The following is a 24308-nucleotide window of genomic DNA, read 5'->3' as shown; positions in this document are numbered from 1 at the left end:
TTCTTTCTTTCTTTTTCCATTTTTTGACTGGGAGACTATAATAGCATTAAGTTACTGCTAAGTATTTTCGCTTGTAACGTACGGATTGCAAAAATCAGACTTTATGAGCGATTTATTACCATTATCATTATTCACCTTCAACAACTTAAAAAGAGGAAAACACGCACTGTGATAGAAATACCACTGTATGAGACTTCGCCTCAAAGCGATGTTGGATCAACGGAAATTCCCAGCACATAGCCAGCTCCTGTATTATCACCTGAATGTCTCTTGAACGTACTTGAACAACAGGCGAACACTTTTTGTCTACTTTCCCCCTTTCCCACTTGACATTCGTTCAAAAAATGTATACTGGATTCTGAGTTGCGTTAATGCATGGTATCGAGAAGAATTGGGGAAACCGCCAAATATGATCCGCCAAGCTCAGCTGCACCGTGTGAAACGAGTGGGCAAGCGCGCTTTCGCTTCTGTAGAGAGCCGTCACGAAGCCACTGGAAAGGTGAACCCGCGTTTTTGCTCCACTGGTGGATGAATGGGACGAGAGTAGAACGGTACGAATGGAGCTCGGCAGTGGACGTTAAATGGCTGAAGGAAAGAAAAAAAATGGAGTGTCCTTTATTTTTTTCGTTGCAGAAACCAAGCCAAGTCGTACGTAAGGTACCCAACAGATTTCCAACGCGCGTTGTAAGGGAAGGCTTAAGCTGACGAGCGCACCTGTATATAGAGACGAACAGAGAGAGAAAACGACCAGAAAAGGGGGGCCAGAACAAAAAAAGAAGTAAACCAAACGAGGTGGCAAGCGGAAGAAAGCCCGCCTATCATAGATCATTAGCCAGAGTCAGCGGACAGTGAAAACGGCGGACCGACAACCATGAAAAGCAGAGAGACAACGGGCTAGCACTCGGAGCCAGGACGAAAAAAAAAAAATGGAGAGAAGAGGAAAAAAGAAAACAAGAGGCCGAGCCTCCAAGGTCTCGCACCATGCAAGGCGCTCTTGTTTCTTTTCTCCGGCTTCGCCTTCGCGACTGTGAAGCAATCCAGTAATGACGGTGCGAAGGAAGAGAAAACGAAAGAAAGAAAGAAGGCGTTACTTTCGCAACGAGTGCGAAAGAGCCCGCCATTAAGAAGAGAAGGCGAAGGAAACATAAATGGAGGGAGCAGGATAAAGGGAAAGGGGCAGCGCGACTAACCCACTTCCTGCCTCAATAACATCGTGCACCGGACGTTCAGAACGCAAGAAGCAAGTGCGAACGAGCGCACGCAAAAGAAAAAAAAAAGGCACGCTACAGCGGCTGCACTCTTAATCTCGTTCCCTATAGCTTCTAATGGGTAAGTGGAACATATTTACAAATATGTATTTCCCGCTTAATTTGGGGAACATATAAATGAAACGACGTTAAGATGTTCAACTAGCTTAGCGATCCATACGTGGAACGAGATTGGAAAGTGTTATACAGTAGGCACTGGGGCAAGAAACGCCACCGATGGAAGAGCCGACGCTTCAAGGACATTTGTTTCGCAAACGGTTCCACTTGGTGGAACGAACATAAGTGTAGCGGAGACAGGCAGCAGTGGCGGTGCAGTGTATCGTGCCAATTCCTCCAAAAAGCCAGGGGCCCTCGCGCTGCCGTGAAACGAGTCCAAGGAAGCAGCAAAGAACCGTGTCTCCGCGCCTCATTGGCCTCCATAAATTCTCGAGGACTCCCTTATTTCACGGCTTCGCGCTTTCTTCGAGCGACCGAACCGCCGTGAGCCGCTCGTTCATCCGGCGGCGAAACAGCGACTCCGGCAAGGCCGAGGGCACTAATGGCGGCGCGCGCAGCCGGTCGTTGTAGTACTAGTTGTAGAATCGCGCTCCCCTGCGCTAATGCGCCGCCAAATGCATCTCGCTCGCGTTGACAACACAGAGTTTAAGTTAGAGGGACACAATCGTTGGAGCCCCCTAGCACTTGAGGCTACAGTACTGCGCATGCGCAGACCGTTAGGTGGGGGTCTGCATATGCGCATTACCGTGGCCCCAAGCGCTAGCAGGCCCCAAAGCTTCCGTCCCCCTAATCGGAAACTCTCGAATATTTCCTAACACCCGCCGAGCGAACGTTCCGGTGCTGCAGGAACGGCGGAGAGATCACCGCGACGGAAGTAGGTATGTTAGACACTGGATAGTTTTAACTGTTCTGGTAAACTTATTGCCCTTGCTGGATACCGACTTACCAGAACCGCGAATGGCAATCGCAACGCTAGTGGCGACATCTTGTGATTTCCTTCTGTCCAACCACAACGAGTTACAAATATTTTTCTTACATCGACTACACCGCTGCGCGGTTGGCGGCGGTCAGGGCCTTTGCTTTCGGGACGCCATCACCATTCGAGAACACATTCTAAAACCGGATTTAAGCAGGGTTGCCCACAAGAAAGCACCGGCCAAAGTGCGCCACAGGAGGTTCTGCGGGAATGACGATTGCTGCCATGGCACAAAATGACGCTGCTGACGGCGTTGCATGTAGGGCGAGCCGCCTACCTTTGTGCGAATTTCGAAAGCGCCCGCCCGACGCGCGCGAGTACCCTGCCCATAATAACCATCACGCTCTGCTGTCGAAGACAGAGCAGCGACACAGGTGGCGACACCTCGTGATGCTACGCAGAACCAACTACGTCCGTAAAATAACGCCATCTTTCTGCGGTTTTGCCGCGGCGTAGACGTACTGGCGCCGCGCAAAACGCTCGAAGACGCGAATGGGGTCGGACGGCGCTGCTATTGAAAACTTGAATCACTGAGTGTAATCGAAGTGCGCTCAACTCTTCTCGCATTGAGCGTCCATGTTCCACTTATCTGGAGTCGTAAACGTGTTGTAAGGCACACAATCGTCACGAAGGTATCTTCACGCCTTTCTTTTTCAGTTGAACGAAAATAATCGTGACACCAAGAGCGTCTTTCACGGGTCATGTAGTTTACTACAGCGCCGCGTTATCTTTGGAGCGCTGCCCTGTTCCCGTTGTACGACCTGCAGAATCCCAGTCCACGTCCGTATACATAGCTATTACGTATGCGGGACCCTGGAGCGCTTCAAGGATACTGAGTGAAACACTAGTACCACACGTCCATGACAGTTTGTTAAGACGCAACCTCGCGCTCTACAGGAACTTTTTCTGCTGCAGGATATATACTCTTCGGTCTCACGGCGACACGCTAACAGCAATATGCAAACGCTAAGCTGCCCGGCGACATATTTTCTGACACCCATCACACTTTCTAATGCCGCGACTGCAATAGGAGTGCTGGGGGGCTTGGGAGATATTAATAGTTGCCGGTGTGAATAATGGGTAGGCGGAACGAGGTCGAGTTAAGGCTGCTCTTTAAGAGCGGCTGAAACGACAATTTATGGTCTCCGGAAAGTCCAAAGACGCGCTCTAGATGGTTATAGGAATGCTTCCTTGCACTAGGGATCACCACCTACCAAACAGCAACAGTAAATGAGTAAAGCAAAGTGCACATGCACCGCAACAAGTGCAAGCAATCACCGATGAGAAAGTGTCGCACCGGCTTTCAGCGAGGCTAAAATTAGGAATGCTGCGGAAAGTAGTACTCGACAAGGCCTCAAACATGTTCAAGATTTGTGGAGGGAGGTAATTAACGGGGCAAAATCAATAGACGACAAGCTTACCACCATCGCGATACGTCGCGCATTTGCCCAATGCGTTCGCGGGGCACTTACTTGCAAGAACAAAACCGACGGGAGCGCGCCGAATCGAGTCTCCGGCTTGAGACAGCCCTATCATGGTCGCGCGAACGCTAGGCTGTCCTGATCATCGAGCGTCGCGTCGGTTTGGGTCAACCCGCCCGCCGGCAAAGTGGCAACAGGAATCGGCCGAATCCGCTGGGCAAGGTGCATGCATGCATAATGTGCGGTCGCGCCGCATCGGGCCAACTGATCTCGACAGTTCGCACCTCAAACCAAGATAGCATCCTACATAGTAAAACTGTACTAGCCTCTGGGGCGGTGTAAAATCCCGTCAACAACCCTCTCGCCAAATCGCACTAGCCATACAACGCAACTTCTTCACCTTCAACGTGAATAGTTAGAACCGGCCACAATCCACGAGCGACGTCACCGACCATTAACACGAGTAAGATACATCGCATCGCGGGACGTTCGCCAGAAAGCGGCGACGCTATGGTTGCTTATTTCCGCACTTCTAACTCTGCAGCGGTCCTAAGACATATTTGGCGCATTAATTTTAACGCCGGGGTCTTGTAACATGCATAGATTTCATCACACACGGTAATTCTTGTGACAGTTAGAAAATCCGATCCAAAAGAAACGCGGAGCCGCTGCGTTACTATCGCTTGAACCTCCACGTTCAGGAGCAGAACGCCCTGAAGGCGGAAAGTTAAATCTGAAATGCACGCTCTCTTCGACAAGACGTTCTTGAGCGATGACTCGACAGTACAGACAATGAATGCCGGGAGGCCTGCTGCGCTGTTCGTTTTGAACTGCCTCGACTTGCGCCTCGAGGCTTTCTTAAGCCTTTCTTTTTCTTCGTGACCAACCCCCAGGAGACACCGGGCTATTTATTCCTTAAACGCGCAACGTGCACAATGTCACCGCAACGTTCGCGAGAACGAAGACCCCTAGTCTGTATGGCGCTAGCCGAAGAAAAAAAGAAAGAGAAGAAACAAAATGGCAGCGTGCAACGAAGGCCACGAAACAATGGAACAGAAGGAATGCCCACGCACGGGCGTGAACCCATCTCGTCCCTCTGCTTTTTTGTTGTCCTTTGTTGAGTGACCCTCTCTTACAATAAAACAAATGGAAAAGCAAAAAAAAAAAGAAAGGCCACATTAGTCACCGCGGCTGCACTGCGAACAACGTCCGGCACCGCAAGCCACGTGCGAAGAGGCACGGCACGAAAGGGCATTGACGGCGGACGAGCGAACACCATTAAGCCGTGACCGCGATTTAGGTCGGCAGAGAAAGTGGATGTGACCTCTCCGACAACGCCCGAAAAGATCGCCGACATCTTACAAACGAAAGCATGCAATCGACAGTACATTCCGCAAGAAGTAACGCCTTTGAGAGCAAAACTTGGCACAACAATGAGGTTTGACAAGAAGTCAGCCACTGCGGAACGCGCGATGGAACAGAAAATAAGAGGGGTTAGGATGGGAGATACAACGAGCGCAGTATAGATTAGGGGTCAAGCGCGGCTAGCTGATACAGTAGAGATTATGAAAAACAAACGGAGATAGGCAGGTGACGCAATTCGCAGAGTAAATAGTTAACATATTTGAGTAAAGAGAATGAGTACTGAGGAAAGGGACAAAGTAGAGGGTGGCGTTGAATTAGATGCGAGGTAGGACCAGATAAGCAGATTTGTTAACACATGATAGATTCGCTTCACGAAGCAGAACAGTCTACTTAGACAGGCTATCTAGATAGCCCAGGTCGCACGTTGGGCGCCAGAGTGAGGTAGACTTAGGTTCACAAACTCAGCCGTGGACTCCCCAAGAGAGACATTCAGCTTGTGCCTAAACGTATTGCTCTTTGCCGCATGCCAGGCTACCGGTAAAGTACGTAAACGTGAGCGGTCGGGTTCGTGGCTTCGCCTTGTGGCGAACAGTTTAACCAGAGAAGACAGAGAGCTATTATTTCAGTAACCAATCATATTCTACTTAGTTCCCGGTTGAAGGTGTCGGCGGCGACTCACTCAACATGCAGTTTTTTTCCCGAAATGAACACCCATGTAACATGAAAACGTGCCTAATGTGTCGTGGTTGGACAAAGCGTTCAAGATGTGGGTACCAGCGATGTTATTAGGCTCTGCCCCCCTCCATCCTCCCTACCTTTCGCCTATGCCTTTTTTGGACGAAGAACAGCCACCTGCAGCAACATGATAACGATATGTATGTCAGGCTGAAACTCTTTGATACTAGAATATATACTAGTCCTAGAATGGCTTTAAACTTTGCCTTAAGTGTCTCTCTAACTCAAGAAATGCATGTTGAAAATTTAGAGCTAGAAAAGCCGAACACAAATGTAAAAAAAATTTGGTTAAGGGGTTTTACGTGCCAAAAACACTTTCCGATTATGAGGCACGCCATAACAAATTTTCAACATGAATCAATATCAACTTGCTCAATTCACTCTCCGCAAGCAATTCGTTGGATGGAGCGACGGCGAAGGGTATGCACGCAGCAACTTGCCCGGGAATATATATATATATATATATATATATATATATATATATATATATATATATATATATATATATATATATACAAAAGCTAACGCTTAGTCGATAGCGTCATGTATGCACAAAGGTTCGGTCCGCTTATTTGAGCTACGAACGACAGCAAAGAATTCCGCCCCCCTTTTTCCTCTGCCGCTGAGCGAACACAAGCTATCCGGAAGGTGTCTAATATCAAACCCGGAAGAGCGCGCTCCAAGCTACGCCCCCCTCAATGTCGCCGTCGCATTGCCGAGAGCGGCTACAGTTCCTGTGTACGGGTTGCGGTGCCGATCGAGAGCTCCGCGCGGCGAACGTGCCACGTGGCACGTGTATAACGTTCACCACTCGTCGTACTCTCGCGACTCTGCCTGATAAGCCTTTCTACAACGGCCGGTTGTGAATGCCGCTTATCCGACGGCCAGTGGAGTCCGTAAGATGTCGCCTTGTCTCATCGGTGACTCTGGGATCGGCCCATTTGCACAGCCTCGGGCACGCAGCTCGATATAGTAAGGCATTCAATCACTGTTGACATTAGCAGCTGCGACTCGTTGGTGCCAGTTCGTCAGGGTTGCCAGTTCCGCTTAATATAAGCGAATGTGGGCTTCTTTTTTCACCGAGTCGCTTATAAATTTTTACAGTCGCTTGTCGCGTTTTTTGGGCTTACTCGCGCTTTTCCTGCAAATATTGTTATTTTAATGCCTGTCACGCGCGTTTGCCGTTAAATATACGTGATAGTAGCAGGAGTCACAAAGTACGAAACTGTCCCTATCCATTCATCAATGCTTTGACGCCTTGCCAGCACTCGTGGTCGTCTATGTCGTAGTGTGTTGGCGGTGTTTGTGCAAAATCTCTTCGAAGTGGTCGAAATATGGCAAACGATATTGTGAAGAGTGGGAAAAGGAAGTGCAGCTCAAGGACTGGTTGCGCCCAGTCACCGGAGAGGATAAAAAAGCTGCATGCAAGTATTGCAAGTGTGAAATCCGCGCTCATCATGCCGACCACGTCCAGCAGATGGCAACAGAAAAACACGCGAAGAACTCACGGCCACTTTCCAGTGCACGTTTGACAACCATGGGCTTCACCAAATCATCGCCTCCAACGACAACACCAGAATTGGAGCTCAAGCTGGCATGTTACTCGGCGTGTCATGCCACTATCAACTCTGTGGATCATCTCGGCGAGCTGTCGTCCACGGCGTGCGAGGCAAAGCTGCACGCAACAAAATGTGCAGCACTAATAACAAAAGTTCTTGCCCGTTGCCTGCTTGAGGATCTCGTGAAGGATATAGGTGCCTCACAGTACTCATTATTGATTGAAGAAAGTACTGACGTAGCAAATGAAAAGGAGGTCGCTGTCGTGGTTCGCTATTTCAGCACCTCACTAACTAATGTAGTGTCCACGGTTCTGGGACTGTTCACGCTCAAGGGTTCAAGTGCCCAGCAGATTGCACAAGGCCTCTTAGACTTCTTGACCAGCGTTGGTCTGGATTTCATAAGGTGTATCGGAATTGGAACCGACGGCTGCAATGTTATGGTTGGAAGGAACAATTCTGTGTGCACACACTTGCGTCGAAAAAATGAGAACCTCATGCTAGTCAAGTGCGTGTGTCACTCGATTCAACTGTGTGCAAGCAAGGCAGTAGAAGTGCTGCCCCGGAGCCTAGAATTCCTGGTTGGCCGTTTGTACAGTTGGTTTTCGCACAGTTCACTGCGGCTTCGGGAGTACGGCAAAATTTACAGACTGGTTAACAACGGCAAAGAACCATTAAAGTTGGTTCAGCTGTCGGGAACGCGGTGGCTGTCAAACTCCGGCTGCTGTAAACGTATACTGGAACAGTGGGAGGAACTCAAGCTTCACTTCACCATCTGCAAGGACAAGTGCCGTTGCTATGACGCTGAGATTCTGTCCGAAATGCATCAGGATCCTGTCAACAAGCTGTACCTTGTGTTCCTGAACCCATTGCTGCAAGAATTCTCATGAATCAATAAGCTGTTCCAACTTGAAACTGGAAATTCACTGAAACTGGTTGATTTCCTTCAGAACCTTTTCCGGTGATTGATTTGCAGAGTGCTCAACCCGTTGTACATCTCAGCTGCAGGAGAAAGACTTCTGGAAGTCAACCTGGAGGACAGTGCGACCCACCTTCCACTTTCTGCTGTGGACTTTGAGTGCTGTTCAACATCGAAGTGGCAGCATCCAAACTTAACGCTGAGCAAGAAAAAGACGTTAAATTGAGATGGCGGGATTTCATTTTTGAGGCTGCGAAGCAAGTGCAGCTTAGGCTTCCTCCCAACATTCAGCTATGGCATTCCATGAAATCATTCTCGCCCGAGAACGTATTGAGCCAGGTAAAACTGCCCCTTCAGGACGTGCCCCTCCTCAAACTGTTCAACGGAGATGTAGGACTCCTGGATACACAGTATAGACGGCTGTGCCTCCTTCCTTGGAAAAATGTAAAGAACAAGGACGGCGCTTCTTTCTGGGTAGAAGTGCTAGATTTCAAGGATGCAAGCGGCAAAAGTTGTTTCAAGGAAATAGCAGAGTTCGCTCAGTCGTTGTTGGCCATGCCTCTCAGCAATGCCGATGTCGAGCGCGTGTTCTCGCACATGAACCTGGTGAAGTCGCGCCACCGAAACAGAATGAAGAATCCAATGTTGAGCGGCATCCTGCACGTACCTTATGGCCTAAAGTTTCGAGGTGTTTGCTGCCGGGACTTTCAACCAACATTACAAATGTTGCAGCTATTCAACTCTAAAAATATGTATGGTTCCCGAGTGGACGCGGAGGATTTTCCTGATGAGTCGAACACATCCGACGATGGCTGTGTGCAGTTGAGCCGTGAAATGAACCAGAGGTTGGATGAGTCAACAAGTAACTTCATTCATGTACAGGCCAACGCGCAATGACCAGGGTGCATACTACCCTGGGGACAATGTTAAAAAACTACATGAGTGTTTTCGCTCATTCTTGCGAATATTGTTGCTGTTGAAAATAATTAAAGTGATTTGTTCACCTTCCCTTCGTATTTATGCGATTTTTTGATACTGTAATTAAAGGATTTGCAAGAATCAGAAAATTCGTTAACGTCCGCTTTTTTGCGCTTGTTCTGGGGTGGTTATTTGCTTATTTGCTCGGCAGCATCTGGCAACTCTGCAGTTCGTTCATTTTTGGAGGTTTTACGTGCCCGAACCACGACCTGATTATGAGAAACGCAGAAGCTAGGGACCCCGCATTACTTTTTGACCACCCAGGGTTCTTTAACGTGCACCCAATACACGGCAGACGAGCATCTTTTTCTTTTTTTCTTTTTTTTCATTCGATCCGCTCCCATCGGAATGCGGTCGCAGGGCGCGGGATCGAAACCGCGAAACCATGGTCAGCAGCGCACAACGCTACAGCCACTGAGTTACCACGGCCCGTGTTTCTGCCAGTCCTGCCCCGTAAAGGCCAGTTTGCGCGCAGCTGCTTACCGAATGTGGGCTCCGTTGCAGCGCGCAGAGCACCGCTACACACGACCGCTTTGTTGCACACACTAACGTTGCTATGTTCGAAGTACTGCGTTCTGTGGTGAAGGCATAGTTCTTTTCCTTCGTTGCAGTGCCTGGAAGCAATAAACTTGTGCACGTGCATTGAGCCTTTCATTCCATTCACCATTTATCTATAGAGATAGTAATAATAACGAAAACGGAAAGATCGCGCAACGACTGACTACGCGCAGAATTGAGATTTAGTTACTCTGATTACGAAGACTCATTAGCACGTGCACAATGAATCGTCCTACCACCTTGAGTTTTTTTTTTTATTTTAGTGGAATCTGCACTCACCCGGAATAAGATTATCGACCTTTGACGCATTTGTAGACAGAGCCCCATAACTGTCACTGCAGAGTATAAAACAGCAGTGGTATGTATAAGTGACAACGCCTCCGTGCTGATCACTATTGCTAGTGAGGAAGCGCTACGTGTCAAACGCACTAATCCCGTTGCTAATAATAATAATCGCCAGACGCGGCATTCCGACGGGGCAAGAATGCAATATACGCTCGTGTAACCGGCTTTCAGTGCACATGAAAGGACCGTCACGTGGTCAAAATCAACCGGGTGCCCTCAACTACGCATCACTAATTACCCGTGAATTGTTTTGGGACGTTGAAGCCAATCGCCCAACTCTCATCGAATTTATGTCCACCGGTTGTGGCCTACATGCTTACTTCATATGTCACTGGAACGACATACATGACGCATGCGCAGAGTAAACGGTAATTGTCAATAAAGGCACGGAGCGTTAAATATCGGCCAGGGTTGGCCACGCTCCCTAGTCCCTCCTCTGCGAACAACTTGGAGTGGTGCAGAGATTGCGCCGTCGCTGCCATGATTTTGGTGACGGCCTTTAGTAAGAAGTTAAGCAATTGCACCTAGACATGGTGCAAGCACCTGTTCCAGACCGACACAGACCTATGCGCATTGAGGGAGGCTAGAAGAATTAAGCGCGAAGCCGGTTTATACGAACAGAGCAGTGCCATTGCAAGCGCTTCGAAAGAGTATTGGGTGGCCAACGAGAACTACCTATGTACGGTTAAGCTCCCTGCATTGTTATAGACTTCTATCTTTCCTTTTTCTTTCCCCTTTTCCCTTCCTTTTTCGCGCGTTTGCTTTCTTTCGCCTCTCTTCATTATGTCCCTTTTTTTTTCTCCCCTTCCCCCCTCCCCCCCCCCACATTGTAAGGTAGCAAACCAGATATCTCTCTTCCGGTTAACCTCCATGCCTTTCCCATTTTATTCCTCTCTCTCTCTCTCAAAAGTATCTACAAGAGAGGTTATGCGGAAATACGCAAGATGAAAGGAATTTTACGAGAATTTGACGTGGATGAGAAACGTTTAACATATATATATATGCATGCATATATATTATTGGAAGAAAAATAAATATAATAACAGGCGGGAAAGGTCAGCTGTAAGCAAATGCTCAGGCGTGAGCAAGCACCCGTGTTTCGTCCATCGCAAACCATACGCGGCGACCGAGGTGCTGAGGCGATGGGCCTTAAAGCTGCAGATGCGATTAGTCTTTGCGGCTAAGACATCCACATGCGTGCTCAAGGCGCTTGCCGTTGATATAATAAAAAAAAGTTCACGGAGATTACCGGTGGCCTTTCGCACGTCTGATGTTACTCGTTCAACGACATCTTCGTTAAGCGTAGTCCCGAGTAGAAGATATCAAAATCCGTGACGTCACTCACAGCTAGCTCGTAGGAGAGCTTCGATGTGCCGTCGCCACTTTTTTTTGCATCTTCTGCGACTATCCGCCGCGGTCGTCGCTACGGCGTTCTGCGGCCGCGGTTTCGCTTCCCGGTAGCGGCGGCAGAATTAATATCCGGCGGAATGCAATAGATATTAAGCGCGCCAAATAGCTGCAAGTGGCCTAAATTAACCCTCAGTCCTTCACTCGAAACGGTACCTCTCGTACACCCGGTGTTACTTTGGGACGTGAAACCAAACCAATCGGGCAATCAATTTTTCTGTAGCTTACACCAAGTGGCGGCTCACGCTTAAGAGCGATATTTTCGGTGTCCCAGAAGTGCAATTTCCCAATCGATTTCAATTTAAGGTTTACCTTCAGTGTCCTTCTTGCGCAGAAAGCACCCAGCCTAGACGCCACTGCTGCCAAGGCGACGAAGCCAAGCAGCGCCTACGGCCACACGGCATCGGGAGAAACTCGTTAAAAGTCAAGGCTGAGAGCGATCACCGAGCGCGATGCGATGAAGCAACCAGCTCGCCGAGCAGTCTCATCAATCGAGCCTGCGTGGAGCGCGTTATGGCCTCGTGTTACTTAGTGATAACCACGTGCGGCAGCAGGGAAAAAAGTAAACGCGGGGTGTCGAGCCTGCCAATCCGTTGGACCGAACTCTCGTGCGCGAGCACCAATCGCGTCAAGCAATCATTCTCGGGCAACTATTAGAAGCCTAGCGACTAGCGAATTAGACTAGCGAATTCTCGGGCACCAATGAGAAGTAAAGCAACGAGTCTGAAACCCGAATGTAACGGAGGCAATAGATTGATTCGTTGGCTTTAACGCCCTAAAGCAGCATTTGGGCTATGAGGAACGACGTAACGGAGGCTTCTGGATTTATTTTGATCCCCGGGGTCTTTGATTGTCGCCTAAATCTAAGCACACAAGCGTTCTCGTATATCGCCCTTATCGCGGCCGGGAATCGAACTCGGAACCTCGTGCTCTGCAGCAGAACCTTCGCGGCGGGGGGCTCGGAGACAGATCCCACTGCAAGGGCAGTTCGCTAGATAATCTAAGCGCGCTTGCTAAGTTTGAGCTAAGTGGCTCAAGATGTCAAGTCCGACTCTTGCTTTTCAGGAAAGCTAAAATTATTCTTGAACGATTGGTTGAAGGCCGAGGCACGTGCCCTAATAATAAGATAACCGATTATGTCCTACGTGCCACTGTTTCATGCGACAGACGCCTCATTTGGAGGCGGGGATGTATATTAACTCAGATCACCTGATATGGTCGCGCTATATCCAAAGGGCGCCTGAGTATGCAGCGCGTTTCTTGCATTTACCCTCCACGGAAATGCGTATACGCCGCGGAAGGGAGTCAAATCCGCGACACTGTGCTCGTCATTTGAACGAAATACCACGACCACTGCAGCACTGCAGTCCCGTGGTTAAATAACGGCAACTCTGCAAGGCATGCGCTCGTTTATTTCACGCATATGCGTCAAGACGATATCTATCAACGGCGGACGTGAAGAAATGCGAGTTTCCAACATCAATCATCTGCCCTGTACTTGAGACTACCAAGAGAAAGATGACGCTATAACATTTTAATAGGTCTCACTTTTTTTTTTTAAATTCCTGTGCGGATTTCTAGCGTCTATACATGTCCCGTCACTAACTTAACTCACGCGAATACAACTACAGTGAGTCAGCCAGGGCTTAGAGGCACACTAAAAGGTTACACTAAATCAGTTTTTGGTGGCGGAAGTGTTCTTTCAGAGTTCTGTTTTCAAATAATTTATCGGGATTATTACTAGATAAACGTATGCCAAGCTTTCCTCTACGGATTTCGCGCCATAACATGAGCGCCAGCGCTTCAGCAGTGACGTCATCAATTTCGACGTACTTTCTCATATATGGACTGTTTCGGCGAAAGAAAAGCTCACTACATACAGTAAGTTAGTAGCATATAGCAAGTATATAGTCATTAGTTCCTGCATCGTTATCGAAAAACAGTGAACGCATTGATTCACGCAGAAGGAATTTGAAAATGCATGACCCGACTGCGAGCTAGACGCTGCCACTTCAGGACGGCGCAGCCACCTGGCTTTGCTTCTAGCGTCGTTTTTCTGGCATACTGGGCCATGTCGGACGGTAAGCCTGATCGCTTTACTATTGTAGAGGCGTAATGTACGAGCGCAGCTTAGCTTTCATATTCGTCGTACGATTGCGACGAAATTTTCATGCCGCTCACTACTCAGTACAATGCGTCAAAGCAGGCACATGTTCGCCGAAACGGAATGCGGGTTCCCTCCTTCCCTATAAACAATTAACGTCCGCCGATTATCTCTACCGGAAGCTTAGGCGACGCTCAGCGCTCGTTCCCCGACTACAGCTCCGGCCTTAGCGCGCACGGAACGACAGCAGCTTCCGGGTTTCCCGGGTACGGAGCAGAGACACTCGGTAGGAAAACGCGGTCACAAGCCGCAACATCGATTCTGCTAGCAGAGCCGCGTCGAGGCAAACGTTAACGACACGAGAAGGCCTGGATAGTATTAATTCGTTTAACCTAAATCCACCAGACCTGCACAGCGCGTATGACATACTATGCCGTAGTGAGGGCCTTTGTCGTAATTGTGACCACCCGCAGTTGTGCCCAATCCTGAACAGACGCGCGCTGTTGCACTCCGGCCGCACGGGGACAGCGGCCGCCGCGGCCGGGAATCGACCCCGCAACCTGTTAGGTGACCCTTCAAGCCATCGCGACGTGTATGGGGCCTGGCTCCTTCGATTAATTCTGAATCACGCGGAGTTGTTGAACGCGCAATGCAACTTGATCACACGAGTATACTCGAGTTCCGGGGCCATCGAATTACGGCCGGTAATCGAACCCAGACATCTCGTCAACGTCATAGATCCACAAAGTCACGCGCGGTGGATTATACGGCCTGGCTCTTCCGGCATCGAAGACCATAGGCTGGAAACAAAGGAAATGCGAAAGCTGCCGCGTCATGCGATCATTACCCCAGGTGCCACGGAGTTCCCAGAAGGCAACATGAATAGCAGTGATTGTGAGCCTTATCGCCATCCTGCTGAAGTAGCTTAATTTGTATCACAGTGGCGCCAGTTTAATAAGTGTAAGGGGCCAGATTTCGACACAGCACTGCGGGGACCCCCACCTCACCGCAAGATCTGCCGTTCAAAGATTCTCTTCCTCGTGAAGCTAGCGAAATCCCCGACCGCCTGACAACCTGGCCGCCGCCGCCGCCGTCAAAGCGACAGAGAAAGCTACCACGAGCAGGAAGCAACGACCGGTACGGGCCGAGAAAGAAGGACGCAGTGGTTCGACAAAAACGCAATAGCCGTTAAATTAAATTATGGGTTTTTACGTGCCAAAACCAGGATCTGATCATGAGGCACGCCGTAGCCCGAGGGACTCTGAAAATTTGGACCACCTGAAGTTCTTTAACGTGCACCTAAATCTAAGTACACGGGCGTTTTCGCATTTAGCCCCCATCTAAATGCGACCGCCGTGGCCGGGATTCGATCCTGCGACCTGTGGTTAGCCGCTAAGGAACCACGGCGCTTCGCACGTCGATGCCACAAAAAAAAAATAAGACAAATATACAGTAAACGAGAGAGAAAGATGAAAGAAGAGAACGAAGTCACGTAGTATGACGGAAAAGCCATACCATGTCAGAAGGCAGGCGGGCAGGGACAGGAACGAGAAATTGGAAAGAGCCGTGCGTAGAGGCGGCTCTTAGGAGGTGACGCGCCAGCAGGCGGCGGTGATCCGGAGGCGCCGCGAAGAAACGACGAAGTCCCGCCGCATCACTTCGAAGCAGCACCGACGATGCAAGGCTACGACGATGACCGGTGAACGCAAGACACAGGGCAGCGGGAACGGGCAGAGGAGCCGGCAATGCGTACCCGCTGACGGCCGCCTACGAACTGAGCCCCGGTGCCACGACGCCGGTCAATTTGTAGCCGCAGGCCCGTACGACGCTCATACAAACATCCACAAAAGCAAAGCAACGGACGCATAAAGCAACCGACGAAGAGAAGCACTGAATAAGAAAATGTATATACATACACGGAGCGACTCTTCATGGCGAGCGTAAAAATGACGATACAGAGAAAGCCAGCCACACTCATGAGAATTTCGCTTTCCGTGCAAACTCAATAAACTTAGCATACATGAGATACCTTTCGTTATGTCTCACAAATTACTCCAGGAGCTGCCGAGTGACATCCGTACGCGGACGGAAGTGGATATGTGGAACAGTTCCGCAAACGACAGCGTGTATCGGAGTATAATCCGGTTTGCTTGAAACCAACAACTGGACATCGACGAAATTTTTCAGTTGGGTAGGAAAAAAATGGCAGGAGAGAGTTGCATAATGCGTGTGTACGAGAATGTTGCTTGCAGGTCTCAAGTCGGCGATACGAGGATTATCCTCCAAAGCAACGTGAAACGTGCCCTAAAAACACGGAAAGTTCGTTACGGCGGCGACACGGCCAACGATCGTGTGCGCTTGTTACACACGCTGCAATTCTTTCCACGACGGCCGATCACCCAGGTGCATTTCGGGCACAAGAGTGACTTTCTACGCCATTACATTCGTGTGCAAAATATTATTAAATCAGCTCACCTAGAACGCAAACGCGGCTCGGAAAGCACCCGAAATCCGATGTTGACGCAGGAGCCGGCAACGTCAGCGACTCCGAACACAAAGGGCGGACGTGCTTGCCATAAGCTACTTGCGCACAAATAATGATGAAAAGGCTAGAAAAATTACGCAAGGCCTGGGCAACATCGCCGATGAAATTCTAAAGCTTTAAAGCGTTTATAAGATGAAAAAGCGAGCCCGGTAAACCAAGTGCCCCAACGTCGACAGACACGAAAACACCGGCAAGCCGATAGGGACACCCCGCGATCAAACCGAACATAATGCAACACACAACCGTGCAGAGAGCTCAACTGCAGGTCGTGATTACTCCAGAGGCATTGCTGGACTATGTGCAAGGTGGAATAAGCCTACCCAAACATTCTAGGTAGGTTAATCCGATCCGAAATTCTACCTGTCAGCCATGATTCTGAAAGAGCGTTAGGCCTAGCACCGGCGACACCGGCTCCCCGCGTTAGCCGAACGTTGAGGAAATAAAATGAGACACGGGCGAGCTTACCTTCGTGTGAAATGCGCTACTCCCATTCAGTTCCGGTGTCCGAAGCTTATGCGTCAGATAACTGAGCATTTCAAGCCGGCCTGATGAGTAAAGCACGGAAAGGGCGGCAGAAGACGTCGCTTTTTACGCCGGTTGTGAGCAGCCGAAATTTTTCACCTGACAGCAGACGACGCGGGAGAGTCTCGCACAGCGAAAGCCTCCCACTAGCCGCACAACACTGGCTTCACACTCTGCTTGAAATCCCAATACTTGGAGATCGAGGAAGCTCCTAGTACGTTTCCGGGGAGGGTTCCGATCGTTGGGCAGTCAGACAAAGGAAGACGGTCCGCCTTCGATCGCCCTCTCACGAGCACTCCATTCTCGTTCCGTATCCTAGCCGGTAATCCACAGCTCTGCGCCCATCGCTCCAATATCAGCTGAGGTCCTGGGGAGCTTCCCGACTCCAACCTGAGGGGGGCGTCTCTGCCAAAGAGTCCAGCTACAAACACAAATATTACGCGCTACTTTTGGCTTTCATTGATTAGACTTCGTATAATGACTACATGAACTTTTTTTGTGTGTGATAAGTGTCAGTTAACAAGACATGCTATCAAATTTTGCGATAAAGTAGACCTCCAAGCCGGCGCAGAAACCACCGTCCTCCCCTTCAGAAGAAAAAGTGGTTGAGCCTAGCTTTGCTGCCATTGGTGGAGCGGTGGTGACGTCAACGCCAGCAGCGCCGACGAAACTGCCGGCATGCCGGCGGCGCGGGCGCGCGCGCCACGCGCCGCCGCAGCGCGACGGAGTCGTCCTTTGCTCATGCTTCGGTGCAGTTGCGGGCGATCAACGCGGATATCTCTTGCCGGCGAGCGCACCGTACGTGTACGATCATTCATCTTCATTCCGCTTCCGTAGCGCTCGGCTGCGTTCGTTTCTTTGAGCGCTCAGACGACGACGCCTTTACGACATGGAAATGAAAATAATAAAGAACAGCTGCCAGAGATAATAAAAGGGCAAACAGATATAAAAGTGTCATGGGACGACGGAGCCGAGAGTGAAGGGGAAGTTGACGTTCTTGTCATTCGCCGCATTAGGTGATTCTGCAGATGTAAATAAACGACTGTTCTTGTGCAAGAAATAAATTGCCTTGTTATTCTCAAGTCTGCTATCGTTCTTTCTTTTACTTTTTTATTTTCTTGCCTCCTCTTCAATCTTCAGGTCTGAACTAAAGGGTGCATGAAACTGAAATAGAGAAATATAATAGTTGAATATATCCTTGCTTAAAAGTTCGTTTCCTTCAACACAGAGAGCTTATGAGCTTAGTTAATTGTGTTTCCTCTCCTTTTCCATATCAACAGACACGATTAATTTCTGTATTGCATTACATAACGTCCTATGTACGCCTACGGAAATACATGCATTCAGCTCTCAGCCATATTTGTTCTAATACGAAAAGAATAACTTCATTCAATGGTCGCCAGGCTCCTACAGCAGATATCATTTTAAAAGGCAAATGAAATCCCCGAAAAACTAAAAGCCGGAGTTTTCGTTGGTGTGCTTAGATCCCATAGGCAACCTGCTTACGTCACACTTGAAATCGCAGCTCAGTGCACTGCGGTTGCGTTTGCAAATTATTCGCTTCGCATCAACGGTTTGCATCGAACGCATTTCTTTATTTTATTCTCTTTCTTTCTTCCTTTCTTTCTTTCTTTCTTTCTTTCTTTCTTTCTTTCTTTCTTTCTTTCTTTCTTGGGTATATACTGGAGTAGGTCAATGCAGTAGTAGCTTTGCGTGCTCTGGTTGAACCTGTGTCACAAGATGACGCTGCCAGCATTGTCGCTGCCGTATAGTTCTCCGGTAATCCAGTGTTCCGCAAACGGCAATACTGGAAATACGGTTACGGAAAAGCTAAAACTCTCATTAATTCGGAGCAAGTACAGCTCCTGAAAAAGTGGCTTAACATTTCTCGATACTTTCCGGTTTACCACCAGTGCCATCTTTTGTATTCCTTGCTGTGTGTTCCCCCTAGCTCTTTCATGCAGTAATAATATGCTCTCTTATTAATTATTTCCTTCTCGTAATGGCCAACATCCCCTCGCGCAACTTTCGCGGGTGCAACGACATTCTGCGTTCGCACTCGTGCTTTCTTGTCCTTCGCGTGTGGCGATATTCTTCGCCAGTATTGAATACCGATTGGAAGCATATTTTGTGCTTCCCTACAATTGACTGCCATCCCTTCGTCAAACAACGAGACCCTTTGCTGACTGGCCTCAGCTAATTAGACGACGCCTCATTCCGGGAATAAAATATCATGGTGATTGATTGATTCATTCCTCGAGTTTAACGTCCCGAAGCAACCTGGATAACGTGAGATTATGAGAGATGCCATCGTGGAGAACTCCATGGAGGTTAATTCTGACCCTCTATATATATGCTTGTTTAACGCGCAGTTAAAGCTCAGGGCCTGAGCCCTTTTGCACTTCTCCATTATCGAGGTAGAGCCACCGCCAGGAAACGAACCCGCGACCAGGTGTTCAGCAGCAGTACATCATAGATAAGGAACCATCGCGATGGGTAAAAGAGCCTGGGACTCTGGTTGAAGAATTCATGTATACACAAAGCCACTATAGCGCTATATAAGTGTGTTTCGGGAACGCAAATTTTCACTTCATCTCATTTTATTGAGCGTTTCTGTCACCAGACAGAGTCATGATTACAGGCAGAATGGACTCCCCTGTCATTTTAACTACGCTTGTACGAATCCTCGAGATTGCAGTCTCTTTTATTTTTTATTTTTTATTGCTCCGACTCAGCGGGTCTTCACACGTTTCGTGTACACATGGTCACGTGCGCAGTCCGCAAGCCGTATTAAAGGACCTGTCTTGGGCAACGCATTTCAAATCGATTCCTATGCGCCGGTCAGGAAAATGTAGACTTTGTACATTGGTCGCGATTATACTAATATATGCGCGCGTAACAGAACGCAAATGTATTCTCCCGAAATCGAACGAAGAAACACTGTCGCAGTATGACTGCGCATTCGGTCAGCTTCGATCGCTCTCTTGCGTTTTGCTGCCGCCCACCCCTACCCTCCACACACGTCTCCACGCCCCGTCTTTCCGGTAGATCTCGGCATAATCTATTAAATAAAGATGTCATTTGCACGCATAGGAAACAATGCAAGCGTCGCTTTGAAACATTCGCAACATAAAAAAAAGGAAGAAAGAGGAGCGCGTGCAGGCTGCATTGATGTATATTGGTAAGTGTTCAATGGTGATACTCTCTAACAAGGTTGCCCGTGTTGAAAGCAAGTCGGTCGAACTGCAGAAGGGAAGGCAATCGGAGAAAGAGGGGGACGATGGCGACGAGAGGCTAACGCGTGAGATTTGATCGCCATGAATGTGTAATGGCGGGCCACTGTGCTCGCAACTGTATCACTCCGAGGTGCATGACGAAAGCGCTTCGCTGATGTTGTTTGGACGCTTGACCCATCCTCCACCGCCTGATGGGGCGGCCCCCTTGCGGCGCGATCGAGGCGTGCGTGTGCGTGCGTGCGTGAGTGCGCATAGACATATGGGCGTGCGTATAAACTCGCTCGTTTGCGCGGGCGTGCGTGCGCACCTTCGTTTCATGCGCGCATTGGTATCACTGTGCATTTGTGTTGCTTCTTGCTAATATCAGCCAAAAGGGCGGAATTCCAAAAAGAAGAAAGGTAACAAAGAAGACAGAAAGAAGAAAGAAAGGTAACAAGAGAAAATATAAAAAGAAAGAATAGAGAACTCAGGGGCACCAGAATCTGTGCAGCTTTATCTATAATGCAATGCTCGCTGCACGTCATCGTGATTATCACAAGAATGAAGTTTTTGCGCACTCGGGTAGTGCAAGTCTATATATGTGCCTCTGCATGCTATGCAAAACGACCTGCCTGTATGAAAGAGCGGGCTGTCTAATACAGCTGGCTTCGCTTTGTGTTCCTTCTTCCTTTTTGCACGGCACAGCGCTACGTTCTTCTCTACATCACCTCATTTTCGACGATCTTTGCATCGAATGCGACCAGTGCAAGCATAGATGAATACTTAATAGACGACACGTGGACCAGGAAAAAGAAAACAAACAAAAATCATAAAAGAAATAGTAAAAGACTACTAAGATGGGTCTATGCGCCCCGGTTAAGCCACTTTGGCAAATCTTGTTTCTACATATCATGAAGTTATTTCGAAAAGACAACTTCTGGCGCCGGGACTTGCCCCACCAACATTTCGTTTTGTCGACTTTCATTTCCCTTTTCCGCATGATTTATATATTTCGATTAAAAGAGCACGACAATTTCCCCTGTGCTTTCCTTGGCTTCGTTGTGTGTTTTTTTCTGATGGTTGCACGACTTCGAACACGACGGTACGCGATGGGTACACGACTTTCGAAGGTCTCTCTTGCAGTATCCGAACAAAACGGGCATCCATGCTTTTATATAATTTCATTCACTCATTTGACGCGCAGCAACCTATGCAGGAAACAAATGAACGTCTGTTTGAGCTAGTTGGTTGCTCATAAGTCTACAAAGCACGTTTTGGACAGGACAGGAAACGCGATACATCGTTCTTGCTTTTCCCTTTAACCTAATTCCCTTAGAATGCTCTTGTGTGGTCATAAACGCGCCTTATTTAAAAAGAAAAGTACAGTAGTCATTATTCTTGAATGTATAGTATCTATGCACTCGCTACGTGCCGTCACGTCGCTACCTTATGGACCGGGGCAGATTGAGTTAGGCTCCGATTACGTGACTAGAGAAAGCTGGAATCCTAGACGGACACGGGGAAGCACGGTGACTTCAACCTTTCTTTAGCGTGCGGCTCGGTACACGGCAGTGTCCACATAATATCCTAATCCGCTGCAATCTCGGGCATCGATTTCCTTTGGTACATTAAGCTCAGACTGACTACACACTTCTTAAAATGCTCTTGAAAACACCTTTCCGACTACCTTCAGAGGAGGAAATGCGTTGGGAAGCGCGGTTACGTAACGTCCGTTAAATTTGAAAGGAGGAAACTAACGAACGCGCCCAAAAATTACCGGCTGCGTAAATAAGAAGAAAAAAAAGAAAGAAAAATGTCATTGCTATTTCCTACCTTCCCGATCCCCAAACGCTCAGGTAAATCTTACTGCTATAATGATGATTATGCTGATTATGATGACGATGATGGGTGATGTACACTAAAGCGGCGCTCACCTGTGGCTTGGCCAGTGCTGCCCCCTCGTGACCGGATCCCGCACTCACACGCCGTCACCGTGGCCTGACTCCCGGGTCTAGCGGGTTCCAGCCAGAGCCGGAAGCGACCGGAAGAAAAGAAGCGGGCAGCGCCATCTGGTGCCACATAGTAAAACGATGCCGTGGCTCCTTTATCGGATCAATACATTGTATGCGGAGCGGAGGAAAGTTCTCGCCACCTTGTGTCGCACTGACTCTTCGAAGAGTTATTTTGTTTGTTCGTTTGTTTCTCGGGCTGGCTACATTTATATCGAGCGCAAGTGCGTTCGCGCAGGCCGAGAGAGCGCGGAAGGCTGGGCTGGCGCGCTTTACAAACGCGCTTTTTATGTACGTGCGCCCGTTGTACTTTGTAGATATTAATTCCTGAGAGTGGATGTGGTCGAATGTGCTCGTTGACGCAGTGTATCGTGATGATATTGCCGTAGAATAGTTTGGGAGTTTACTATCTTTTACAAGAAATTCATTGTAATTTAAAAAAGTATATATATATATATATATAGTCATATCATAAGAAGCCAACAAACATTGACACCAAGGACAACATAGGGGAAATTACGTAAGTAATTTACACAAGTAATTACACAAGTAATTTCCCCTATGTTTTCCTTGGTGTCAATGTTTGTTGGCTTCTTATGATATGACTAATAAAAATCGGGCCCCTCGGTTAACCCCTTTTCTTCCCGTCATATATATATAAATATACATATATATATATATATATATATATATATATATATATATATATATATATATATATATATATATATATATATATATCCAAAGGTTTCGATTGTGCTCTCTATGTTCTTTCCTCTAGCACGAGAATTCCACTCTCATCATGTCCAGACATGCCCAGAGCGCATGTGCAGCTTTACTTCCAGCGCCATGATAGCGCTAGTCTTAGCCGCTTTCAAGTTTCATTTGTATTCTTCCAGCGTATTTTTGTGGGGAACACAGTGTATTTCTGTGCCCGCTTATGTTAAGCCATGAGTCTATTTGTTATGGCGAATGAAATGCGAAACGATGTTTTGAGGAATACAAGGCAACGTCCAGGCTGACCGTATTGCCAAAGCTGGACATGACACTTCGAGAGCAATGGTCGAGACACCTTTCTCGAGAAAAAACGCGGCGACACTGGTATCTGCACACGCTTTGTCGTCTCCAGCGACCCCTCTAGACAGATGCCAGCTACTCGTACGGACCCCTTACAAAACAGATTTATCAAGTGACTTTTACTTGCTGCGAAGCCTCAATAGACAAAAAAAAAGATTATGGGGTTTTACGTGCCAAACCCACTTTCTGATTATGAGGCCCACCGTAGTGGGGGACTCCCTCAATTTCGACCACTTGGGGTTCTTTAACGTGCACCTAATCTAAGTACACGGGTGTTTTCGTATTTCGCGCCCATCGGAATGCGGCCGCCGTGGCCGGGATTTGATCCCGCGACCTCGTGCTTAGCGGCCCAACACCATAGCTACTAAGCGACTACGGCGGGTTCGCTAGAAAAGACAAAGCATGCCTTCACCGCATAAGACTCAACGCGCTGTACACAAACTACTTCGGGTATAAGATTTAACTCGCGGACTCACGAATCTGCTCTGAATGTAACGTCGCCGAACACCTGCGAAATGTTCTGTGCAACTGCTATCGCTATGCGTCGCAGAAAGAGTCCCTGAAAGTGGCACTGCACCTTCAACGGGATTCGAGCTTGGCACTAAGGCACATTCTCGGCCCTTGGCTAAGCGCCACCTGAGCGTTACGCGCCACAAAAGCGCTGCTGGCGTGTGTGTGTGTGTGTGTGTGTGTGTGTGTGTGTGCGCGCGTGTGTGCGTGCGGTTGTGTGACTGTGTGTGCTGCTAAGTGCTTATCACTGTACATATCACAATCATCACCCAGCACCTGGAGTGGCATGTCAGGCGAACAGCCAGGTTAACATCTGCAGCATATCAATAAGCCTTGCTTCTGTCTCTCATATTCTTCTGACGATGGTTACGTATCAGTAGGCTAGAAAACTACGACTTTACCACCCCCGTTGCTGCAGCAGTTGCGCAGTGGAAGTCGTCATGAGGCTGGTCCTGTTCAATCTACCGTATAAGCTGCTAACAGTGGCACCACAAAAAGAAAGAGAGATGTGAAGGCCGTGCCCTTAAATGAATCCTAGAAAAGCTTACCCTGGCATGCTTCTGCACAGTCTTTGAGATGAAGGTGGCAGGACAGCAAAAGAAACATGTCATGAAGAACCGTGAGAAGGGCGTACGGCTCGCTACCCTTCGTTGTAGGAACGGCGTGGAGAGATGGAAAGAGAGGAACACAACAGGAAGACAATAGGTGCTGCGCGCACACATGGCGGTGCAGGGAGCAGTAAGTAATCGAAGCTACATACGTTTTCACAAACCGGACAAAGAGGGGTCGAGTCAGCTTGTG

The 24308-nt window shown here is 48.6% G+C and overlaps 1 protein-coding gene across 5 annotated transcripts in view; it reads right to left on the bottom strand.

Moving 5' to 3' along the window:
- Reph (Regulator of eph expression) overlaps positions 1-17255 on the bottom strand; it is a 154524-nt gene extending 137269 nt beyond the window's left edge. For 2 of the 5 annotated variants that reach the window (XM_065449836.2, XM_065449839.2), the window contains exons 1-2: positions 16640-17254; positions 11838-12022 (exon numbers count right to left, since the gene is read on the bottom strand). Coding sequence is in view for 1 of the 5 variants with exons in the window: in XM_065449835.2 (XP_065305907.2) it covers positions 16640-16708 (69 nt within the window). In the remaining 4 variants the exon portion in view is untranslated. Of the gene's footprint in view, positions 1-11837; positions 12023-15144; positions 15398-16639 lie in introns of those variants that run through there. The other 3 variants (XM_065449835.2, XM_070521588.1, XM_065449838.2) reach the window with 3 other exon arrangements.
- Positions 17256-24308: the final 7053 nt, after the last annotated feature.

Source organism: Dermacentor albipictus, chromosome 7 (assembly GCF_038994185.2).
Source record: "Dermacentor albipictus isolate Rhodes 1998 colony chromosome 7, USDA_Dalb.pri_finalv2, whole genome shotgun sequence".
Lineage (NCBI taxonomy): Eukaryota > Metazoa > Arthropoda > Arachnida > Ixodida > Ixodidae > Dermacentor > Dermacentor albipictus.
This window is presented reverse-complemented; position numbering and strand designations above follow the sequence as displayed.